Here is a 19643-nt window from a genome sequence, read left to right on the forward strand (position 1 = left end):
ATTGCGATGTGAGAACTTTTTTATCTGTCTTTTACGCATCTGCTCGACTCGGCAACAATAAACTTTCTTCCTTTTTTGCTAAGGGGCTGAAAGAGGGTTGTTGCATCTGTAGCATGTAAAACGGATTATATTCTGCATATCAAGACTATCTTCATTGATTGATTTTTTTTGTTGGATACGTCCCAAATTAAAAAGGCCATATCATCTCATCTACAACTGGTAATATAAATAGTACAATTTTATGTCGGCATACAAGTTGTCTTGTTGGTTTGTGTGATAGTTGCCGTTGGTGTGTGTTTACAATATTTAATTTGAAAAGTTGTGTGCTGTGTAACTCCATTGCATGTTTCATTAATTCATTTTTTTTATCATTGAAAGCAAGATATTTCACTACTGAATGGTATGCAATTTAATATAATTATATTATGACATAAAGATTACGGTACGACACTGTGTTACATAATTCGCAAGAGCATTTTTTTCAGTCACAAAAGCTGTGGAATAAGAATTCTACATATTTGCCGTATGTCCTTTTAAATTGGAGATTGAAGAGGTGATTCAACATAAATTAATGATTTTAAAAAACCTTAAAAAGTATTTTTCTGAATTGTTTTTTTTTCCTTGTATTTTTTTTTTTCTTTGGTTGTCCGCTTTGGTGTTATTTAAATTGACTAGAAATCCTAAGAGCAAAACTTTTTTATTTTTGAAATATTATGCATATTGTGCCAAGGATTAAACAAATATTCAAACTATTTATTTAATTATTTTTTTTAATTTATATATTAGGCTCTGTATTTAACTTTTACTCTTTGCGTTAAGGAATGGTTTCCTTTTTTTGTGTGTTTGTTTCAAAGTATAAGTCAGTAGTTGGCTTAAAAATATATAATCTCTGTAAAAGCATTACATATGGTTATAAGTTTAAAAATAAAAAAATATATTCAATTTGTAAAGAGTTATTCTAAGGTTTATTATCATATTAAATCTAAAATAGCTTCTTATTTTAATTGTTTCATTTGACATGTACATGCTGAATAGAACTCAATTCAATGACTAAACTAACTTTATTACAAAGAGCAACTTGAAATAACTGCAGCTTGTGTTAGTAAATTTTAGATTAGAATCAAATAGAATTTATTTCTTGGGTAAGAGTAAGATCTCACTATAATATATTATCAGTAACACCCCACTGTATCTTTCTTGCTTACAGTCTTTGTTATAAACATGCTTACAGTTGACTTATTTTAATTTTTTGCTTTTGGTTTAACCTTTTTTTATGAGCAACAGGTAGCAGATATATCTGGACATATGGGGTTAGTACATGTTATATCTAATGCAGTATGATTTCCTCCTCCTTGATATATCTAATCTGAAGGATATCCTAATCATCTTGCTGTAATTTTTACTCCCTTATCTAATTGCATGTTAATAGTATGAGATTCAAATCGATTGTGAGAAAAAAAACAAAAACATTAATTAATTTTGATGGAAACTTCAAATCTTATCAGCCAATTTTTAAAAAAGGATAAAATTGTTTTTATGCACTTTTCAAAATCCTTGTTTTAAAAGAGATCTTAGCAATGTTTTGCTCCTGTTATCTTATATTAAACATATTGTGAAAAATAAGAACTAATTTAAACAGAATTACAATAGTAAATACTTGCTTTTAGTGGAATAATTTCTCATATTTAATTACATGTATAAATTAGCAATTGTATCAGTACATTTATATAAGTGGAATTTTCATATGTTTGCTCTGCTTTTAGTATTTTGATTATTGTATTTTATTTTTAGTTAAAATGGCTGAAAAGTTAGAAATGCATGAAATACCCAAAAGTGCCACAGAAGAAAGCCTTATAGCACAACAACATTTTGGACCAATTGACATTTGTGTAATTATTGCTGTGATAAGTGCAGTTGTCTATTATATGTTCTTTCGAAAAAAGAAAGAAATTAATACATTTCAAATCACGTGAGTTATTTTCCAATTCTTATTTTTGAGGGTTTGGATATTAATTTTCTATATATTATCACCTTTTATGAAGAGTGATTTTTAGATTTATTTATCTTTTTTATACAAGCATTTCACTTTTTATTGATGGCATTTAAAATATACAAAGTATTAGGATATCATATCTTTGTGAGTGCATTATTTAAATTTAAAAGATATCTATTGTTTTTCTTTAATGTCACATGAATTGCAGATTTTTTTTGCTGTTTTTAAATCTTTTTCAATTTTCTACAGTGTAAATATGTGATGTATTTTACTTTGCTATTTGCAGTAAATTTGTAAAGCACTTACAATAGTAATAAATTGAAAATTAAGGATAGGTGCAAAATAGCATTAACATATCCATTGACACAAAATATTTTTATTTATCAAACCATGCTGAAACTATCCTCTTGCTATTTAAACATGGCAAATAAGTTGCATGTTTTTACTGCAATAAATGTATTTGAAGATTACTCAGCACTTTGCTATAGAATTAAGATAAATAAAAGCATGCATAGATATATTCTGCTATTTTTGTAGGCATTCATGATACTAGAACTTTTGTGTTCTAATGTAAAATGTTGCATTTTGTATAAAACTAGCATTTCTTTAATATGAATTTCATTTATTTCCTTATACCCTACTAGAACCCATGATTATACAAGTAGAGATAAAGCGGCTCAAAAGTAAGCATAAATCTGTAAAAAAATTTCCCAAAATCAACTTAACTAACATATGGATATTTAATATCTTCTAATTTTTAGTTGATATGAATGATCTGGTTGGTGATGCTTCTTTTTACGAAGGTTTCGTATTTCATAACATATATTATTTCACATTTATTCATGGGATTTGAAGAAGAATACTTACATTTTCTTAAAATGGATTTTAAAATTGTGTTTTTAACTCTAAAAATCCTTAATATTGTATGGTGGAGGTTTCAAATATCTAAGCTGCTGTCAATTTCATTGATTGAAAATGGAAGTTGTACTAATTACTCTTTAAGTTGTAGTTTAATTTTCTGTTTCTTCATTGCTAACTCCTTTTAAAAATTATGCAATGGAACTATTTTTTGATTTTTATTGTAATTATTTTAAATAAAGCTTGAACATGCATGATACATTGCTAATTTTGTCTTGAATTTTGCATTTTGAATATAGCATGAAAATTAATTAATAATTTTCTAATATAATATTAATATGTTGTTTTAAAACTAATTATTTAAACAAATGTATATTTAATGATATTTTTTCTTTTCATATACACATTTTTTATTCATTTCTTTAGTTTGTAGGATGAATTATTTTATTTATATTTTGAAATTGAATAATTTTTCCTCTTATTTAGACCTAACCATGTTACTACTTCAGACTCGAGCTTTATTAACAAGATGAAATCCACTGTAAGTTTTAATTTTTATTAAAGATATGAAAAGCTTATAATGTCATTTATTCGAATTATTTTTAATTATTTTTATTTATTTTATCATTTATTTTTATTTAATTTGTTGTGTGTTTTTGTTTTAAAACAATGATATTTAAATGTTAAAATTCTTGTTAAATAAAGTGCATAATTGCTTTCTTTCTAAACAAATGTAATCTTTAAAATTTTATGTGCAAATTGGAATGCTTCACTTTTTTTTATTTGTTCTGAAAATATATTAAACCAATATTTTATCTGTTTGATATCTTTAAAAAAAATGACATTTTATTTTTATTCATGTTATAATAATAATCAAAACTTTTTAGGGACGAAATGTTATTGTGTTTTATGGCTCTCAAACTGGAACTGCTGAAGAATTTGCTACTAGATTAGCAAAAGAAGCTAATCGTTATGGCATGAAAGCAATGGTTGCTGATCCAGAAGATTATGATATGGTATGTATAAAATATTACATTTTTATTGATTTCTTTTTTAATATCTGAAGTTTGATCATCTTTGAATCCTTAATCAAGATAATTTTTCTATAAATAATTTATTGCGAAGCAATTTCAGTTCATCAAACTTTTCTTGATTCCTTTTTAATATTTAGGAAAATGATATAGGTACTTATAATTATTTGCAAACATGTTTCAGTAATTAAGTGTAAACGAATATTTAATTTTCAATTATTGTTATACAAATTCAACTTAGGAAATAAATTAATATATTAAAACAAACAAAAAAAAAATATAAAAATTTACTTTTTTTTGTTAAAATCTTTAAGCTTTAAAAAAAAGTAAGTATAAAATCTTTCTGTGAAATTTTTTCAATGAAATTTACTTACTTTCAATGGCTTTGTTTAAAACCACTTTTCTTATAAATGTGATTTATAAAGTAGGATATATTCCATTAAATCATGTTCTATACTGAGTTTCGCTTACTTATTTTATGCTTCTATCAGTTTAAATCCTTTTGTATCAGGTTCAATACCTTGAATGCAAATCAAGAATGATATATTATGCTATATACATTTATATTAAAACAGAAATTACATATATTCTGTATACTTTATCTCTGAAATATCAAAATATGTATGTATACATTTCTATTTTAAATTATATATGCATAAAACATATTCTCTGTTTTTACAGGAAGATTTGTGCAAAGTTCCTGAAATTGAAAATTCCCTCGTGATTTTTTGTATGGCAACTTACGGTGAAGGTGATCCGACGGATAATGCTCAGGAGTTTTATCAATGGCTGCAAACTGGGGATGGTGACCTGTCTGGTCTGAACTATGCTGTAAATATTTCTTTTTGTATTTTAGCTGATGAAGCTTTTTTTGTGTGTGTGTGCATCCATTAGGGATTTGACTTAAAACGAAAACACTTTTTGTGAATTGTTTATATAATAAAGCAATTATATTAGTTTATTAAAATGTTTTAATTAATATATTTTAATTTTTCCCTACAGTTATGCAAGGAAAATAACTTCTTTTGCTTTAATTTCTTTTGTTATGCACATTTTGAATATGCTAATATAAACATATTACTATAAGTTTATATAAGTTTTATACATATTACTGTTTAAAAAATCTATGAATTAAGTATAATAATAATTTTTTATACCATTTTCTGTATTTTGTTGTTGGTTTCTATATTATATTCCAATGAGTAACTTAATGCATTATGAATGATATGGTATGAAACTATAGATCTATAAAGACACTGAAAATACCTCAATATTTACATATATTTTTCTCCATTTTGATGAAATTATGAAAATGTGCTTGTAGAATGAAGCGATTTCAAAAGATAAATTAAAAGTCAATTTTAATTAAAAAATGTCTTTGACTGCAAAAACTTAATTTACCAACTTTTCTTTTGCTTTGTAGGTGTTTGGGCTTGGTAATAAGACTTATGAACATTATAATTCAATGGGTATTTATGTTGACAAACGTGTTGAAGAATTAGGAGGCACAAGAGTTTTTGAATTAGGTTTAGGAGATGATGATGCTAAGTGAGTATATTTTACTTTAATATTTATTGCAATATTAATTTCTTTAAAATATTATATAATATAACATAATAATAAACTTCTATCATGGCAAGTCCCAAAAGGATTTGGGATTTTAATTGGTTCAATAAATCCTCTAACCAAACCAAAGTCTAGGGTTAAATGTCTCTTTAAGAGATAATAATGATATGTGGAAAAGAATTTCTAATTTTCCAGAAAAACAAATTTCTAATATTTTGTTGAAGGAATTTATTTTCATTTTAATTAATTATCTTAATCCTACTAAAACAAATTGACTAAAGACCGTATAAATTCTTATAATTTTCTTATTTAAAATTATTAAGATATTTTACTTCTCTTAGACTAAAATGCTTTTTAAAAAATTTAATATATTTGCAATACTTGTTACTGCTTAGAAATTAATATGTTAAGAAGTATATTTTAGAAGTTTTAAAGAATATGTTCACAGCTTTCAAGTATGAAATATCAAAATTCATGTTTGAAATTTTTGTACTTATTAGCAAATATTCAAGTTCAAGGAAGTATTTATAAATGTTACATTCTTATTCTTATAATATTTTTAATGGTTCAGAAAAGATTCAAATGAACCAGTTCAGTTGAAAAGGGCAAATTTTTTTAATAATCAATTAAAAATTTTTTATTGTTTTTAAATTTTACTAATAATTTTTAACTTTCAAATGAAATTTTTAGTGATAAATTTTAATTTTGTTATGCCACAATTTTTCTTCTGGAAATTTCTTGGTATATGCTTTAAAATTTTGGAGAATGATTTGGAAAATTTGAAATATTACCAGTGATTTCAATTAAGATAATTTGAAGTCATTGATGTCTTGAATGTACTAAATCAGGCTCTATAGAATTATTTTTAGTGTATAACATATATTAATTACTATTTTTTAGTAAAGATAACTGCTTTTATCTTGGTTAAAAAATAATCATGATAAAAATGAATGTGTTGTAATCAAATTTGTTTTTTATGAACAAGATATGGTTTAAATACAAAATCATTTATAAACATTTTATTTGGCAAATGACTTGTTTTTACCAGAGCAGAGTAAAAGTATTTTTCTGTTGTTTATATTCTATTTACAATTCTGAAATCTTGATGTTTCTTTTTTGATTCATGTTATCATTTAACTTGTATTGATAAAATTTTAAAGATGCAAACTTGAATTATAGTTGTTTTAGAAATTAATTAGTAAAACTCATTTTATTTTTAATGTAATAATAAGTGTTCAGTTTAATAGATTGGATATTCTTTTTCTGTTTTTATTTGAATGAGTAATTTTCTTGAAAATTGTTTCCAAATCTAAGTCTGTCAAAATATTGTATGAAAAATTGTAAAGGAAATTTGTAGATTTAAAATATAATATGTACAGAAGGATTTTTATTTTAAACTTTTAAATATTTCTGTTTTGTAAGTGGAGGATGAGCTTGCACATTTTAAAAAACAATTTATAAGTGTGATCTCATTTTTTTTAATCATATAATATTGCTTTTTAAACTAGGTAGATAAAGGCAAGATCTTGCATAATTAGTAAGGAATTATATTAATGATTGAATGCATATAAAGCTAGATTAAACATATCTGGAAATGAATGCTGTAATGAACATAGTGATAAAATTAGCTTTATATTGAAATGCCACAAGTTCAAAATGAAACTATTTTTTCTGTAGAATTATGGAGCTATAAACATTTTTATGATGGTATGATAGAAGAGACAGATTTTTGGTTCATTTGCTGAACTTTTCTGTTGTATTTGGAAACAATTTGATCATTAATAACAATACTTAATTTCTGTATCTTTGTAAGTGTTTTATAATGGATAAATTCTAACATTTATATTTTATCTAATTATTATATATTGAAGAAGAATATTATTCTGTGTCTTTATATTTAACAGCATTGAAGAAGATTTTATCACATGGAAGGAGCGCTTTTGGAGTGCTGTTTGCGAACACTTTCATATTGAAACTCTTGGAGAAGACATCAATTTACGTCAGTATGAATTGGTGGTTCATGAAGACTTACCACCTGAAAAAATATTTACTGGAGAAATTTCTAGATTGAACTCTTATAAGAATCAAAGACCGTAAGTCCTTCTCATAATTTTATTTAGTGTAAAATATATCTAAATTAAAATAAGAGTTTGAATTGTTAATTTGGGGAATTGTAACCTTTAAATTTAAAGCCATTTGCATATTTTTGAAATTGAAAATGTCTTTTTTTAATTTATTTTATTTTAACATGTTAATGCCTTATTTTTTCAGGCCATACGATATGAAAAATCCATTTTTGAGCACTGTCACCGTCAACAGGGAATTGTATAGAGGCGAACGTTCTTGTATGCATATTGAACTTGATATCACCGATTCTAGAATAAGGTTTGTAATACATTGTAATTACATTTCTAATACTTGGAGTTTTATTTGAATATTTTCTTTCAATTATTGTGTATATTTTCATAATTCACAATTTCCTATCAGAATTTTATAAAAATTTAATAAAATAAAATTCTGATAAGTTTTTTTTATTTGTTAAGATTTTAAGTTTTATAATATTTGAATTAATTGGAAGCATTGAACTTCAAGAGACAATTTCTTAATTTCACATATATTAAAAACTTAAAATAAATGCTAAAGCTGTCTTGCAATTTATCACTAATATAGTTTATAATTTTTCATGCTGATGATTCAGATTTTGTGTATTAATATATTTTTTTAAGAATTGTATCTTGTATTGCTGTTTAAAATAGTTTTTTTGTATTCTCTAGTATTTATTTATATTTCCTAGTTTGTATTCTCTAGTATTTAGTATTCAAAGCATATATTCTTCAGTATTCAACATTTCCATTTGTATACAGTATACATGGCATTGTTCCTCTTTTTTTTTATAATAAAAAATAAAATAGTTGAGTAGATAAAAATTTTAATTTGGAGCTTGAAATACAGTTTGACCATAAATTTTCAAAATCACTAATTTAATTTCAAACATAAGTAATAATTCAATTGTATTTAATGTTCTTTTCAAATTCTTTACATTCTAGATACGATACTGGTGATCATGTGGCAATCTATCCTACAAATGATATTGCACTTGTAGAGAAACTTGGAAAATTATTAAATGCGGATTTGGATACTGTGTTTAGTCTCAATAATTTAGATGGTAAGAGTTTTTGTGGTCATTTACAAATCAAAATAATTTTTAATAATTTGATTCTTGATTTGACTTTTGATAATTCTAAAATAGTCCTACAAATAATTTTGTTTTTTTAAATTAAATTCTAGGGGAATAATTCTCTCTCTCTCTCATATATATATATATATATATATATATATAATAAAATTCAAATTTTCTAAAAATTAAAAATTCTTTATAAGGCTATTTATTTAAAAAAAAAAAAAACTACTTACACCATAAATCATGCTTATTTTTAGTTTTCTTGGGGCCAGTTAAAATCTAATTATTATAATTTTAATTGTTCTAAAACTTGTAATTGTTCTAATTGTGATTGATTTTAATTGTTCTCTGCCATATGAAACAAGAACCCCGTGAAGTTGCTAAATCAGCCAATGTGAAGGCAATTCTTGTTATAAAAGCTACAATTCTAACTTTCCGTTTTGTAGACATCTTCATTTAAAAAGTAGATTTGATTTGATATTGTCTAAAATATCTTTTGAAGATTTTTGAAAAGCTATTTCGCTGACCTCATAATAAAAGTATTTGAACATTTCAAATAAGATTTTTTTTTTTTTTTCTTTTTAAATGAGTACAACTTCTTTTTTAAGGGATTCTTACAACTTTACGAACATAGATTTTACATGTTATTAGATTACAACTAATTCATTTTATTTGTTGTCATGACTTATATCAAGATTTTTTAAATGAACTTTTTCAGCTTATATATATTTTTAATATTAAAAATGTCTTTCATCTTTAGTTTTTAGTAGATTTGTGTAATTCTTTATGAAAAGTAATAAGGTCACTAAATGTTTACATTATTCAGATCTGTGTTAAAGTTTAACATTTATTTTTTAAAATTTGTATTAAAGTTATATATGATTTTCAGAGGACAGTACAAAGAAGCATCCTTTCCCTTGCCCTACAACTTATCGAACTGCATTGTTACATTACGTTGACATCACTAGCATACCTCGTACTCACGTGTTAAAGGAAATTTCTGAATATGCTACTGATGAAGAAGAGAAAAAGATGTTGAAATTGATGGCTACTTCATCCGAAGAAGGAAAGGTATATAAGATTGACTGATAATATGTCTAGCCTAAATTTATATTAGTTAAGGAAGTAAACTTTGACATATATGAAATAAATACAATGAAATCAGTTTTTTAAAATATATTAATATACTAAAAAATTGATTTTTAATTTTTTTAATTCTTAATTTATATTTTAATGTAATATTATGGAATCCTGAAATTATCTGCCCATCTGAAAGTCATTACCAGGTTATAGCACTAGTACGAAAAAAAATTAAATTGTCAATGAAGGAATCAATTTATTGATAATTATGTTTTTAAAACATTAAAATAGTTTATTTTTATTAAGAAGACATAAATGAAAACTGTTGCACATTTTGAAAAAGAGAAAAATGAATTGCACAATTCTATTTGTATGACACTGTAATAGAGTATCATGTTTAGCAATTTGGTCAATAACATAATAAAAATATTAGATAGGTTTTAATCTATAAACTGACTTATCTGACTTATAGAAATTGAAATATTAAGTGATCATTTCTATTCAGTTATTTGTTTGGCTTTATTTTTATAGATTATCTGTAGTTATTTTACAAAAAAACAAAACAAAAAAAATACAGGTACAAAATTGGGTAAAAAATACTGTTACCTGTACAAAATTCGTGTAGTATGAAATTTTCAAATATCGATTATTAATAAAAACAGAAGGTGTAATTCCTCCAATACTAACATAAGTTTCATAATATGCATTTCTGGGCTGAATAAACTGTTTGTATTTTATTTATAATTATGTATTATTTTTGAAACAAACAAATAAATGAATAATAATACAATTCAGTTTAGTTTGTTAATGAGATAAATTTTGATTATTTCATAAATTAATTTGTAAGAAATGATTTTTATTTCATTATTGGATAGAAAGAGATGTTTATTGTAATGGATTGTTTATGATTGTATAAATATTGGGAAAAGGTATATAAAAATTGGTTGAATTGCCAGTTTATTCTTAGAATTAAGTTTAAATGATTGAAAGAAATACATGATGTGGTTGATTTTTTTTTTTTTTTTTTGTTGCTGATACCAGTTATAGCTCTGATTATATATGCATTTTCACTCTTATTTAGTGGACTTTTTTCTATTTTGCTGCAGGAAATTTAAAAGTAATATTTCAAATAATTTCTCTGGGAACTCGGCAGAGAAATTATTTGAAATAAGTGGCTTATTTCGTAATCATGATTGACACATTTTTTGAACTTAAATCCTTTCTTTGTTGATTGCTCTTTAAATAAATTCTTTGAAAAAAAAGATGGTATTTCTTTCCTGCTAATTAATGAAATATGTGCTATTCCTTGAATACTATAGAAGTTTTTGATGATATCTTATACTTCTTATTTTTCCTGCTATCCATATTAACAACCAGCCTAATCCTGTTGTATAGTGATATAAAGTTAAGACTTTTAATCAACTTTTATTATCAATTCATTAAATTGAACTTCCTCAGTTTGAGGAAATTGCTCAAGAAAGATTGAAACAAAAGTTAGTTCTTTTTGTGAGATTTAAAATTAAAAAATGAATATGGTTTCGATGTAACAATTTACAATACACATAGTTCAATTGATTTTAAAGATTTCATTAAATTTGTATAGCGTTGTGTTCTTCCACAAGAGAAAACTTTCCCAGGTATTTGTCTCCGAATTCTTCTTTGATTGGGAACATTTTATTTTTGCTCTGAGGAATTTGAAAATGATATTTCTACTCCTTTTTACATCTATATCTATTCTTAGGCTATAATATGTCTAAAAATTTTTTTGAATGACACTCCACTGCATTCTATTGTTTTAATGAATAATATCCAACTTTTCCATTTGTTGGTAACTTATCCATTTCCACCATCACTTTAACAAAATTATTAAAATTCATTTACTTTTTTAGCATCAAGATTCTGTTGATTTCTCTAGCCTTTGATTAAAAACATTTATTTAATTTATTTAGCCAATTAATATATTGCTGATTAAATATTATTTTATCCATATAAATATATCTCTATCCTGATTCTGTACTCAAAATATCTTTTTATTACTTTTTTTTTATCATTTTCTTTTTGCCAAATAATTTAGAAATTATGTTTTTACAGAAATTGTATTTAAGTTGGGTTGTAAAGTACTGCCGCAGTATAATTCATATCTTGGAAGATTTACCATCTCTTAAACCACCCATCGACCATCTTTTGGAATTGTTGCCAAGACTTCAAGCTAGATATTATTCTATTTCATCATCTCCAAAAGTAAGTGCTTTGCACTCTGTTTTTTAATTTATATTTTTAAAGTCTATTCTAATTAAATCTAAACTTTTTTTTTTGGATTGTGGTATTTGTTTATATAGTATTAATGATTTTTTAGATAGTTTCCTTTAATTCCATTGCCTTTTTAATTAAAGGATATTAATTACTAAATAAATTTCATCATTTTTACCTGAAAGTTTTATATGTAATAATCTTAGCTGATAAAATAATTTGTAATAATATTTAAATTTATATTACTCAGTCACAGCCAAACTATTAAAAAAATCAGTATTATATTACACAATTATTATTTATATTGTTTATCTCCTGAAAAGTTCACAATATGGTATCATCATGGAATATTTATTAATTTATTCTTTGTTATTTTGAAGTTTTAAATACTTTGTAAAATGAGAAATTTTCATATATAAAATAATCATGTCATGTACAATTAATTTTTAGAATGATTTATTTATCACAATTGATTTAAATGAAGCAAATAATCATAATTTTTTCAAGTTCTTTTTGATAATAAGATATTTGTTCTATATTTTTTTGAACTTGCTACATATAAATACATGAATTATATCTGTGAAATACAAATTATTGCCATCATTAATTTTTTTAGTTATTCATATATAGTTTTATTAAAACATATTTCTGCTGCATTTTTACCAAAAAATAACTATTTTTTATTATTTATTTCTATTTATTAAACAAATAAATGATGAATTGTCTGAAAATAGTGTGAAAATGTTAGGTGTACTGATAAATTTTTACTTGCTTGTCAACTTATTTTGTTTCCATGCCTTTGTTCACATTTCAGATTAGTGCATATTTGCATTAAATATTACGATTATTATCTTTCAGCTACATGCCTCTTCTATTCACATCACAGCTGTTTTGGTTGAATATGAGACTCCCACCAAGCGTATAACTAGAGGTGTTGCTACTGGTTGGCTGAAAACTTTAAAGCCTGGTGATAGAGTTCCAATATTTGTTCGACGCTCTCAATTCCGACTTCCAAGCAAACCACATATTCCTATTATCATGATTGGACCTGGAACTGGCTTAGCTCCTTTCAGAGGTTTCCTGCAAGAACGTTCTTTCCAACGAAAAGAAGGTTTGATATTTTTTTCAACCATTCATACGGTTTTCTTGTCCTTATTTATATATTTTTTTTACAGTTTACACTTTCATTATTCAAACTATAGATAATATTTTAGAAGATAAATATTGATTTGATTTATGATTGTTATCAATGTTTTTTGATTTGTGAATACCTTGGATTATCTACTTTGCGATTGCATGTAAACTTTATTAATACAAAGAATCTGAAATGATGTAATCTATTACAGATTTATGATCATACAAGTTGTATAAATTCATCATCACTAAGGAAATTTATTTGGAAAACAGTTTAGTGCTATATTATAAAGTTCTTGAACTGTTGAAAAAATGTTAAGAAGCAGCCAAAACCGAATTTTATGAATTTCATATCATTAATATCTTGCTTAAAATATTATTTTCATTTAAAGACTTTGTTGTTTTAGATAATAATGATAAAAAATCAATTGTGATAACATTAATTTTGTTTCTGATACTTAATATTTCTGGAAAATGGTTTGGAGTTTAGTAAGATGATATCCTAATAAAGGATGTATCAGACACATGTAAAGAATTTTGAATAAAACATTATGTATCATATATGCAACATTTTACTTTAAATAACAAAGGAACAAGGTCCAATGCATTTGAAGTAAAATGAAATGGAGTGAAGATATTTAAGGATAACATCTTGCTTAGAAGGGTGGAAAAAAATCTTTTTTCGCCATTGCCATCAACAGTCAATTTCTTTTGCTTTTAATTTTTACAACATTAGGCTTTCTGTATTAATAGATTTACTGATTTCATTGAATTCGTAGTAAGAACTTATGTGCAAAGTTGCTTTGTAAGAATTCAAACAATTAGCCTAGATCAGAAATGGAATTTACAGGGAAAAAGTATAAGTAATTCATTTTGTGAGCTAGGGTTTATTAGATTATATATTGAACATTTTACTTCAACTAATATTTTAGATTATAAAAAGAATTTCCTTGAAATGTTTTCTTTTATTAATCTTGTTAAACAAATTACAACATAGTTCATTTATTTAATTATTAAAATTTTGTTTTGAACTGGCATTCTGTTTTTATATTTAAAAGCAGCTAACTCTTACTTATTGTGTATAATTTCTTAAAACATTCATTGGTAAAATACTGTGATTTTATAGAAAAAAGTTGTGAAAGTGCATTATTTGTATAACTAATTTTCTTAATTTGAAAATTATATAATTAAGTGTTGGAAAGATTAATTGATAACAGCATCTTTTACTTCATCCTTGTTTTTCTGTTTATTTTATATTCTTTGACTAAACTTTATCAAATATGATTTCATAATTCATCATATTCAACTGCTAAAAAGTCATTTTGTTTTATATTGTCTTTTAAGGAAAAGAAGTTGGGGATAGCATACTTTATTTTGGATGTCGTAAATCAAAAGAAGATTTCTTATATGAAGACGAGCTCAAGACTTTTGAGGAAGAAGGAACCCTTACAAAACTACATGCAGCTTTCTCCAGAGATCAGCCAGAGAAATTGTATGTTACACATCTGCTAAATGCTAACAAAGATGAATTGTGGCGAGTTTTTGGTGAATCAAGCGGACATATTTATGTGTGTGGGTAAGTGATAAAACTTTGATTGTTTGACCCAGTTAAAATATTTACCTTTATTTCATTTTAAAGCTAATCAATAATTGATGGTAATGCTAAAATTTTCAATTTTTGATATATTGAATACTGGAAATATAAAAAAAATTTCATTGCTTTAAATTTTTTCTTTAATTTTTTTTTTTTTCTTCTTGCATTTACAAAGTTATAATTTTAGATAATAAGAGTATGCTTCATTTATAAATTGATAATTTAATTGGCATTATTCGTATTCTTTTTTTATATTTAATTGTTTGTAACTTGTCAGCACATACATGATTTCTTTTTGAGATGATAACTCTGAATCAGGTCCAGTTGTATGAAATTGATGAATAACTGTTCAATGTTAAGTTACTCTAAATATCTAATCCTATCACATGTAATAAAAATGAAATGTTTAAATGGAAAGTATATGAAGGTTGAAAAAAAATTTATCCATTCAAGTGTGAATTACATACATACATACAAAAAAGAAGTCGACTGATCTAAATTTATTAAGGCCAATGCAGCTAAAAGAAAACTAAAGTTTAATAGTGTTTCAAATAATGTATTAATTATTAAATATCACACTGCTGAAAGTTCTATTGCTACAGAAATTTGATTTATTTTCATTTTTAGACTCTAGTAAAAATGCATAATTCAGCTGAATATTTATATTTTTTGTTTGTGATTATGACTTGAAGATTTGTTGCTGTAAAATATCATTTAATACTTCTTATACAATTCATCAAAAATGTGAAATATAATATTAACATTATCATTATTATGTAAATATGTAATGATTCTTTTTCTCTTTATAAAACAAAAGAAATTGTAAAAATAAAGGTGCTTTTATTTGTGAATCACAAGAACCTTTAATTGGCCAATCTCGTTGAAGAATAGGTATTTTCGCTTCTCAAATTGTGGAGTTCTTTCTGGATTACATAAAAGCCACAAAGGTGTTTCTCACTGTTTTTCTTCCTTATCTTTGGTCTTATACCAGAGTTTTTTAGTTGATGTTCTGGTTGTAAATAAATAACTGATCATTAAAACTGTCTTTAAATTGAAATGTCTGCTATTTTGCTAAACATGAAAAAAAAAAAAATTCTCTTTAACTGGAAATTATCATAGTTAAATCTTAATATTGCATGTATTCAGTACTTTTTTACGTGCTAAAATAATGCCATGTGTAGAAATTATATATAAATTGAAGGAAGTACTTATAATTGAACAATTTATCAAAGTTTGCAACTTTAAACTTTTTTTGCATATAAAACACATACTTAATTGAATATTATTGTAAAATCAGATTGAATTCATAATCAACTAATGAGTATGTGAAATCTGAAAAGTTGTGTATTCTTTAAATGTCTTGAAATTTTGAATATTTCTTTTTATATTATACTGTCAACAGTGCATTAAAAGCATGAATAAATTATGTGCTTAGCTTGATTATGCATGCATTTTGAAAAAATATTAAAGTATTTGACATATTCTTTTAAGTGTTTTTTTTTAATGCAATTGTTAGAATAAAATTTCTTTGGCTAGAAAACATAAAATCTGAATCTCTATTAAAACGAATAAACATTATCTTACTTTATGATAGAAGATGAAGAATATACGTAGAATTGCAACTATCTGGGTCTCTGTTAGCTGAGTTGACATTAAAAAATTGAATTGCTTACATTCTTATAAAGTTTTCAGAAAATGTTCAGAAGCTAAATTTTTAAAATGTGAAGACTATAAATATAATATGAAAAGTTTAGAGAAAAAAAAAATTGACTCAGTTCTATTCTTAAGTTTTACAGTAATGGTGTGAGGAGATTTCATGCATTGTCATGGGGGAGGGAGATGACACTGTAAATATATTGGAAAGTTTCACATTGTTAAGAGGGGTACGAAGCCACTTTTGAAAGCACCATTCTGTAATCATTAACCCTTTAAGCGGTCAATTATTTTACCAGAAATGCTTCCAAAAAAGGCATATTTTTTATTGCATATAATTAAGTACCATACTTAATAGAATAAGAATATTAAAATTTTTAATTTTTTTTCACTTTTAATGCTTTTACAACATTTTTTATTTTACAATTTTGGACATAAAACCCCCTAAATGTTTGCTTTTTTCAAGTACATTCTGCATGCATCTGAGCTCACTGCACGAGTCATCTGAGGAATAATCCAAATAATTAGAAGAAATATCTGTATCAGAATGTAGTTCATCATCTAACAAGAAAGTATTTTCGTCGTCTATTCCACCCATAATTTCCATAAGATTCACAAGCACGGCATACAGTAGAACAAAAATTTCAAAGAAAAGTTTCCGCTTTCCCGCTACATAGAAAAACCCGGATGAAAAGCATTTCATTCACATGGGCAAGCCACACCATCTGTTGAAAAATAATAATATTAAATAGTCTCTTTCAATAATGAAAAATGCGGGCAAACCAGAAAAGGAAAGGAGAAAATATCGATGCCCGTACGCCGTACGGGCAAACCAGATGAGGCCAATTTCGGGTAGCACGTACACTGTACGGGCAAACTGCTTAAAGGGTTAAGAAAAATGGCAAGGAAATGTTGATTATCAGTGGCATTTGAGAATAATATTCTTATCAGAATTTGTTAATGTTTCAGAAAATTCATGTAGGAAATTTGATAATTACGAATGTTTTTACAACTGTTCTATAAAATTGGTTTTGTAGATTTTTGATTATCCAAGATGATTATGGTCTCAATCAGTTTGGAAATCAAGTTTCTACCAAATTTTATTTATTCATTAATTTATTTTTTACAAGTTATACTACACCGTTTATCAGAAGTTGTGATTTGACATCGTTCCTCACCAGCAATTAAATAGTATAAGATCTCAGTTTTTGCCTTTCATCAGCAGTGTTCTTAGAATGTTTCTATTATTTTGACAAATTAAAATCAAAATTGCAGGCTATAATTATCATTATATTAAGTGACGCTTAAAAATCTCTAGTGTGTCTGAAAGTTGATGTATATATGTAAACATTTCAATTTATTCTTCTAAAACATTTTCTGATTACTTGCAGTCAGGCTTTATTTTTGAGTTATGCAGGTTCTTAAATTTCTACAATGTCTGCAACTGTTGAAACTGTCTTTGCAAAATTATATTCTAAAGCTATATTATTTCTGACTTTTATATGCTCTCCAGTTTTTCTTTCTGTTTTTAAATTCAGGTTATTCCAGTACTGGTTATGGTTCTAAGCAAGAACTTTTCAAATCCATCTTTCCTTAATAATAATAAAAATAAATGAATAAATATATATATATAACTACCATTTTAACGACATTTTTTTTCTACCAAAGTAAATCACTTCATATTAGTTTCATCCATGGATTTACAAATAAATTTTGTGTCAGGTAAAGCTATTAGGTGAATGAGTTATCTTTAAATCACCTTGTGCAACAGATATTCTCTTATTTTTAGCATTAATTTTTATGCTCAATTCTTTAGGGATGCCCGTAATATGGCCAAGGATGTTCATAACATAATCCTTGAAATTGTTCAAGAATATGGAAAGAAAACAAAGGATGAGGCAGAGGCTTACATTAAGAAGATGGAATCACAGAGGAGGTATTCTGCTGATGTCTGGAGTTAACCCTGTACATGATGTTTAGACTGTTCAAATTATGATTAGTCTTAATATTTTAAGCACAATCAGAAGCTACTCTCATCTGATTAATGAAATACTTTGCATGTTTGTCTGTATATGTGATGTGTAAACAATCATTTTTATTTATTTCTATATTTTATCTTTGCGTAATTTAGTTTCATTTTGTATGTGGAAAATGAATCATATGGAGTATGCTATTTTAGGGCTGGTGTATACTGAAAGATATATTTTGCTATCGAAAATTGACTAGTTTGTTTCCGTTGTAAATTCTTATTTTATATTTTATTGTATTGACTTTGGTGTATGGATCTAAAAATATTCTCTGAAAATTTTAAGAATGGCATGTTTTGAAATCTTGTTTTTATGTAATGAATTGACTTATGCTTACAAATTTAAGTGTTGATTTGTTTTACATTCCAATTCTGAAATCATTTTTTATTTGAAGTGCTGTGTTTTTTACTTTTTTTCATTAACTTTTTCTGAAAGTAAAGATCCGGAGATATTGGGTAATATAGCATCCATTTAGATCTTCATAACATTACTCAAATTGTAAATATATTATTTTATGCTGACCAAAAAAAATTATATGATGGTGCCAATATTATTTTTGTTTTGCCTTTACAGCTTTTCATATTGGTCCATATGAGATTGTTTTAGTTTGTGTTATTCTTTACTTTTAAAGCATTATTTTGTTATTAATTCAAATCTTGGCTATTGTTGTACTGTGTATGCTACTTAACAACTGTTATTTGTGCTTAATTATTCTTTCAGATACATTAATTCTATTTTTGATGGTGGCAACTATTTATAACATGCTTTTGAATGCTTATTTCTCTATAAAAGAATTAATCATGTTTTTGTTACAGTGTAAAATTTACTTATTACTATAATCCATGTGTGCATTTGTTTGTTATCATATGTGTTAAACAATTTCCACCTACTTCAATAATTTTCTAAAGAATATCTCAGATTTCAATTTTTTTTTATTTCATGATGTTTTTTTAAAGTAATGTTATTGCTTAAATCTTTTAAGAATGTTCTGAAATCATTTTAAATATAGAATTATATTGACCAATGGATGTTATACTGAATAAATTATTTTTATTCTGAAATTTATTTAGTTGTTGTTTTTAGACGATGTGCATTTATCAAAAAATCATTTGCAAAGGCACAAAAATCTTTCTTCAAGATTTAAATGTCAGATTTTCCTGTTTGATACATTAAAACTGCTTTTTGTATATCAATTTAACTAAACATTAAATACTGGATATACCATTCAACAAAAATGTGTAGTCCCAATATAAAATAAAGATCTATCAAACTATCT

The 19643-nt window shown here is 25.2% G+C and overlaps 1 protein-coding gene across 3 annotated transcripts; it reads left to right on the top strand.

The window, feature by feature from the left end:
- The first annotated feature begins 20 nt into the window (after positions 1-20).
- On the top strand, positions 21-19365 carry LOC129966176 (NADPH--cytochrome P450 reductase-like). 3 transcript variants are annotated; one of them, XM_056080576.1, is made up of 15 exons: positions 21-219; positions 1792-1969; positions 2638-2676; positions 3338-3392; positions 3739-3867; positions 4564-4713; positions 5306-5430; positions 7353-7541; positions 7720-7833; positions 8496-8614; positions 9519-9700; positions 11801-11950; positions 12818-13070; positions 14438-14669; positions 18157-19358. In XM_056080576.1, the coding sequence occupies exons 2-15, from the start codon at positions 1797-1799 to the stop codon at positions 18299-18301; spliced, it is 2055 nt and encodes a 684-aa protein (XP_055936551.1). In that variant the 5' UTR covers positions 21-219; positions 1792-1796; the 3' UTR covers positions 18302-19358. The 3 variants fall into 3 exon arrangements, with proteins under 3 accessions (XP_055936551.1, XP_055936553.1, XP_055936552.1); XM_056080577.1 differs by lacking the exon at positions 21-219 and adding an exon at positions 267-400 and having other exon boundaries at positions 18157-19365; XM_056080578.1 differs by lacking the exon at positions 2638-2676 and having other exon boundaries at positions 22-219; positions 18157-19327.
- The last annotated feature ends 278 nt before the right edge of the window (positions 19366-19643 follow it).

Source organism: Argiope bruennichi, chromosome 4 (genome assembly GCF_947563725.1).
Source record: "Argiope bruennichi chromosome 4, qqArgBrue1.1, whole genome shotgun sequence".
In the NCBI taxonomy this organism is placed as follows: Eukaryota; Metazoa; Arthropoda; class Arachnida; order Araneae; family Araneidae; genus Argiope; species Argiope bruennichi.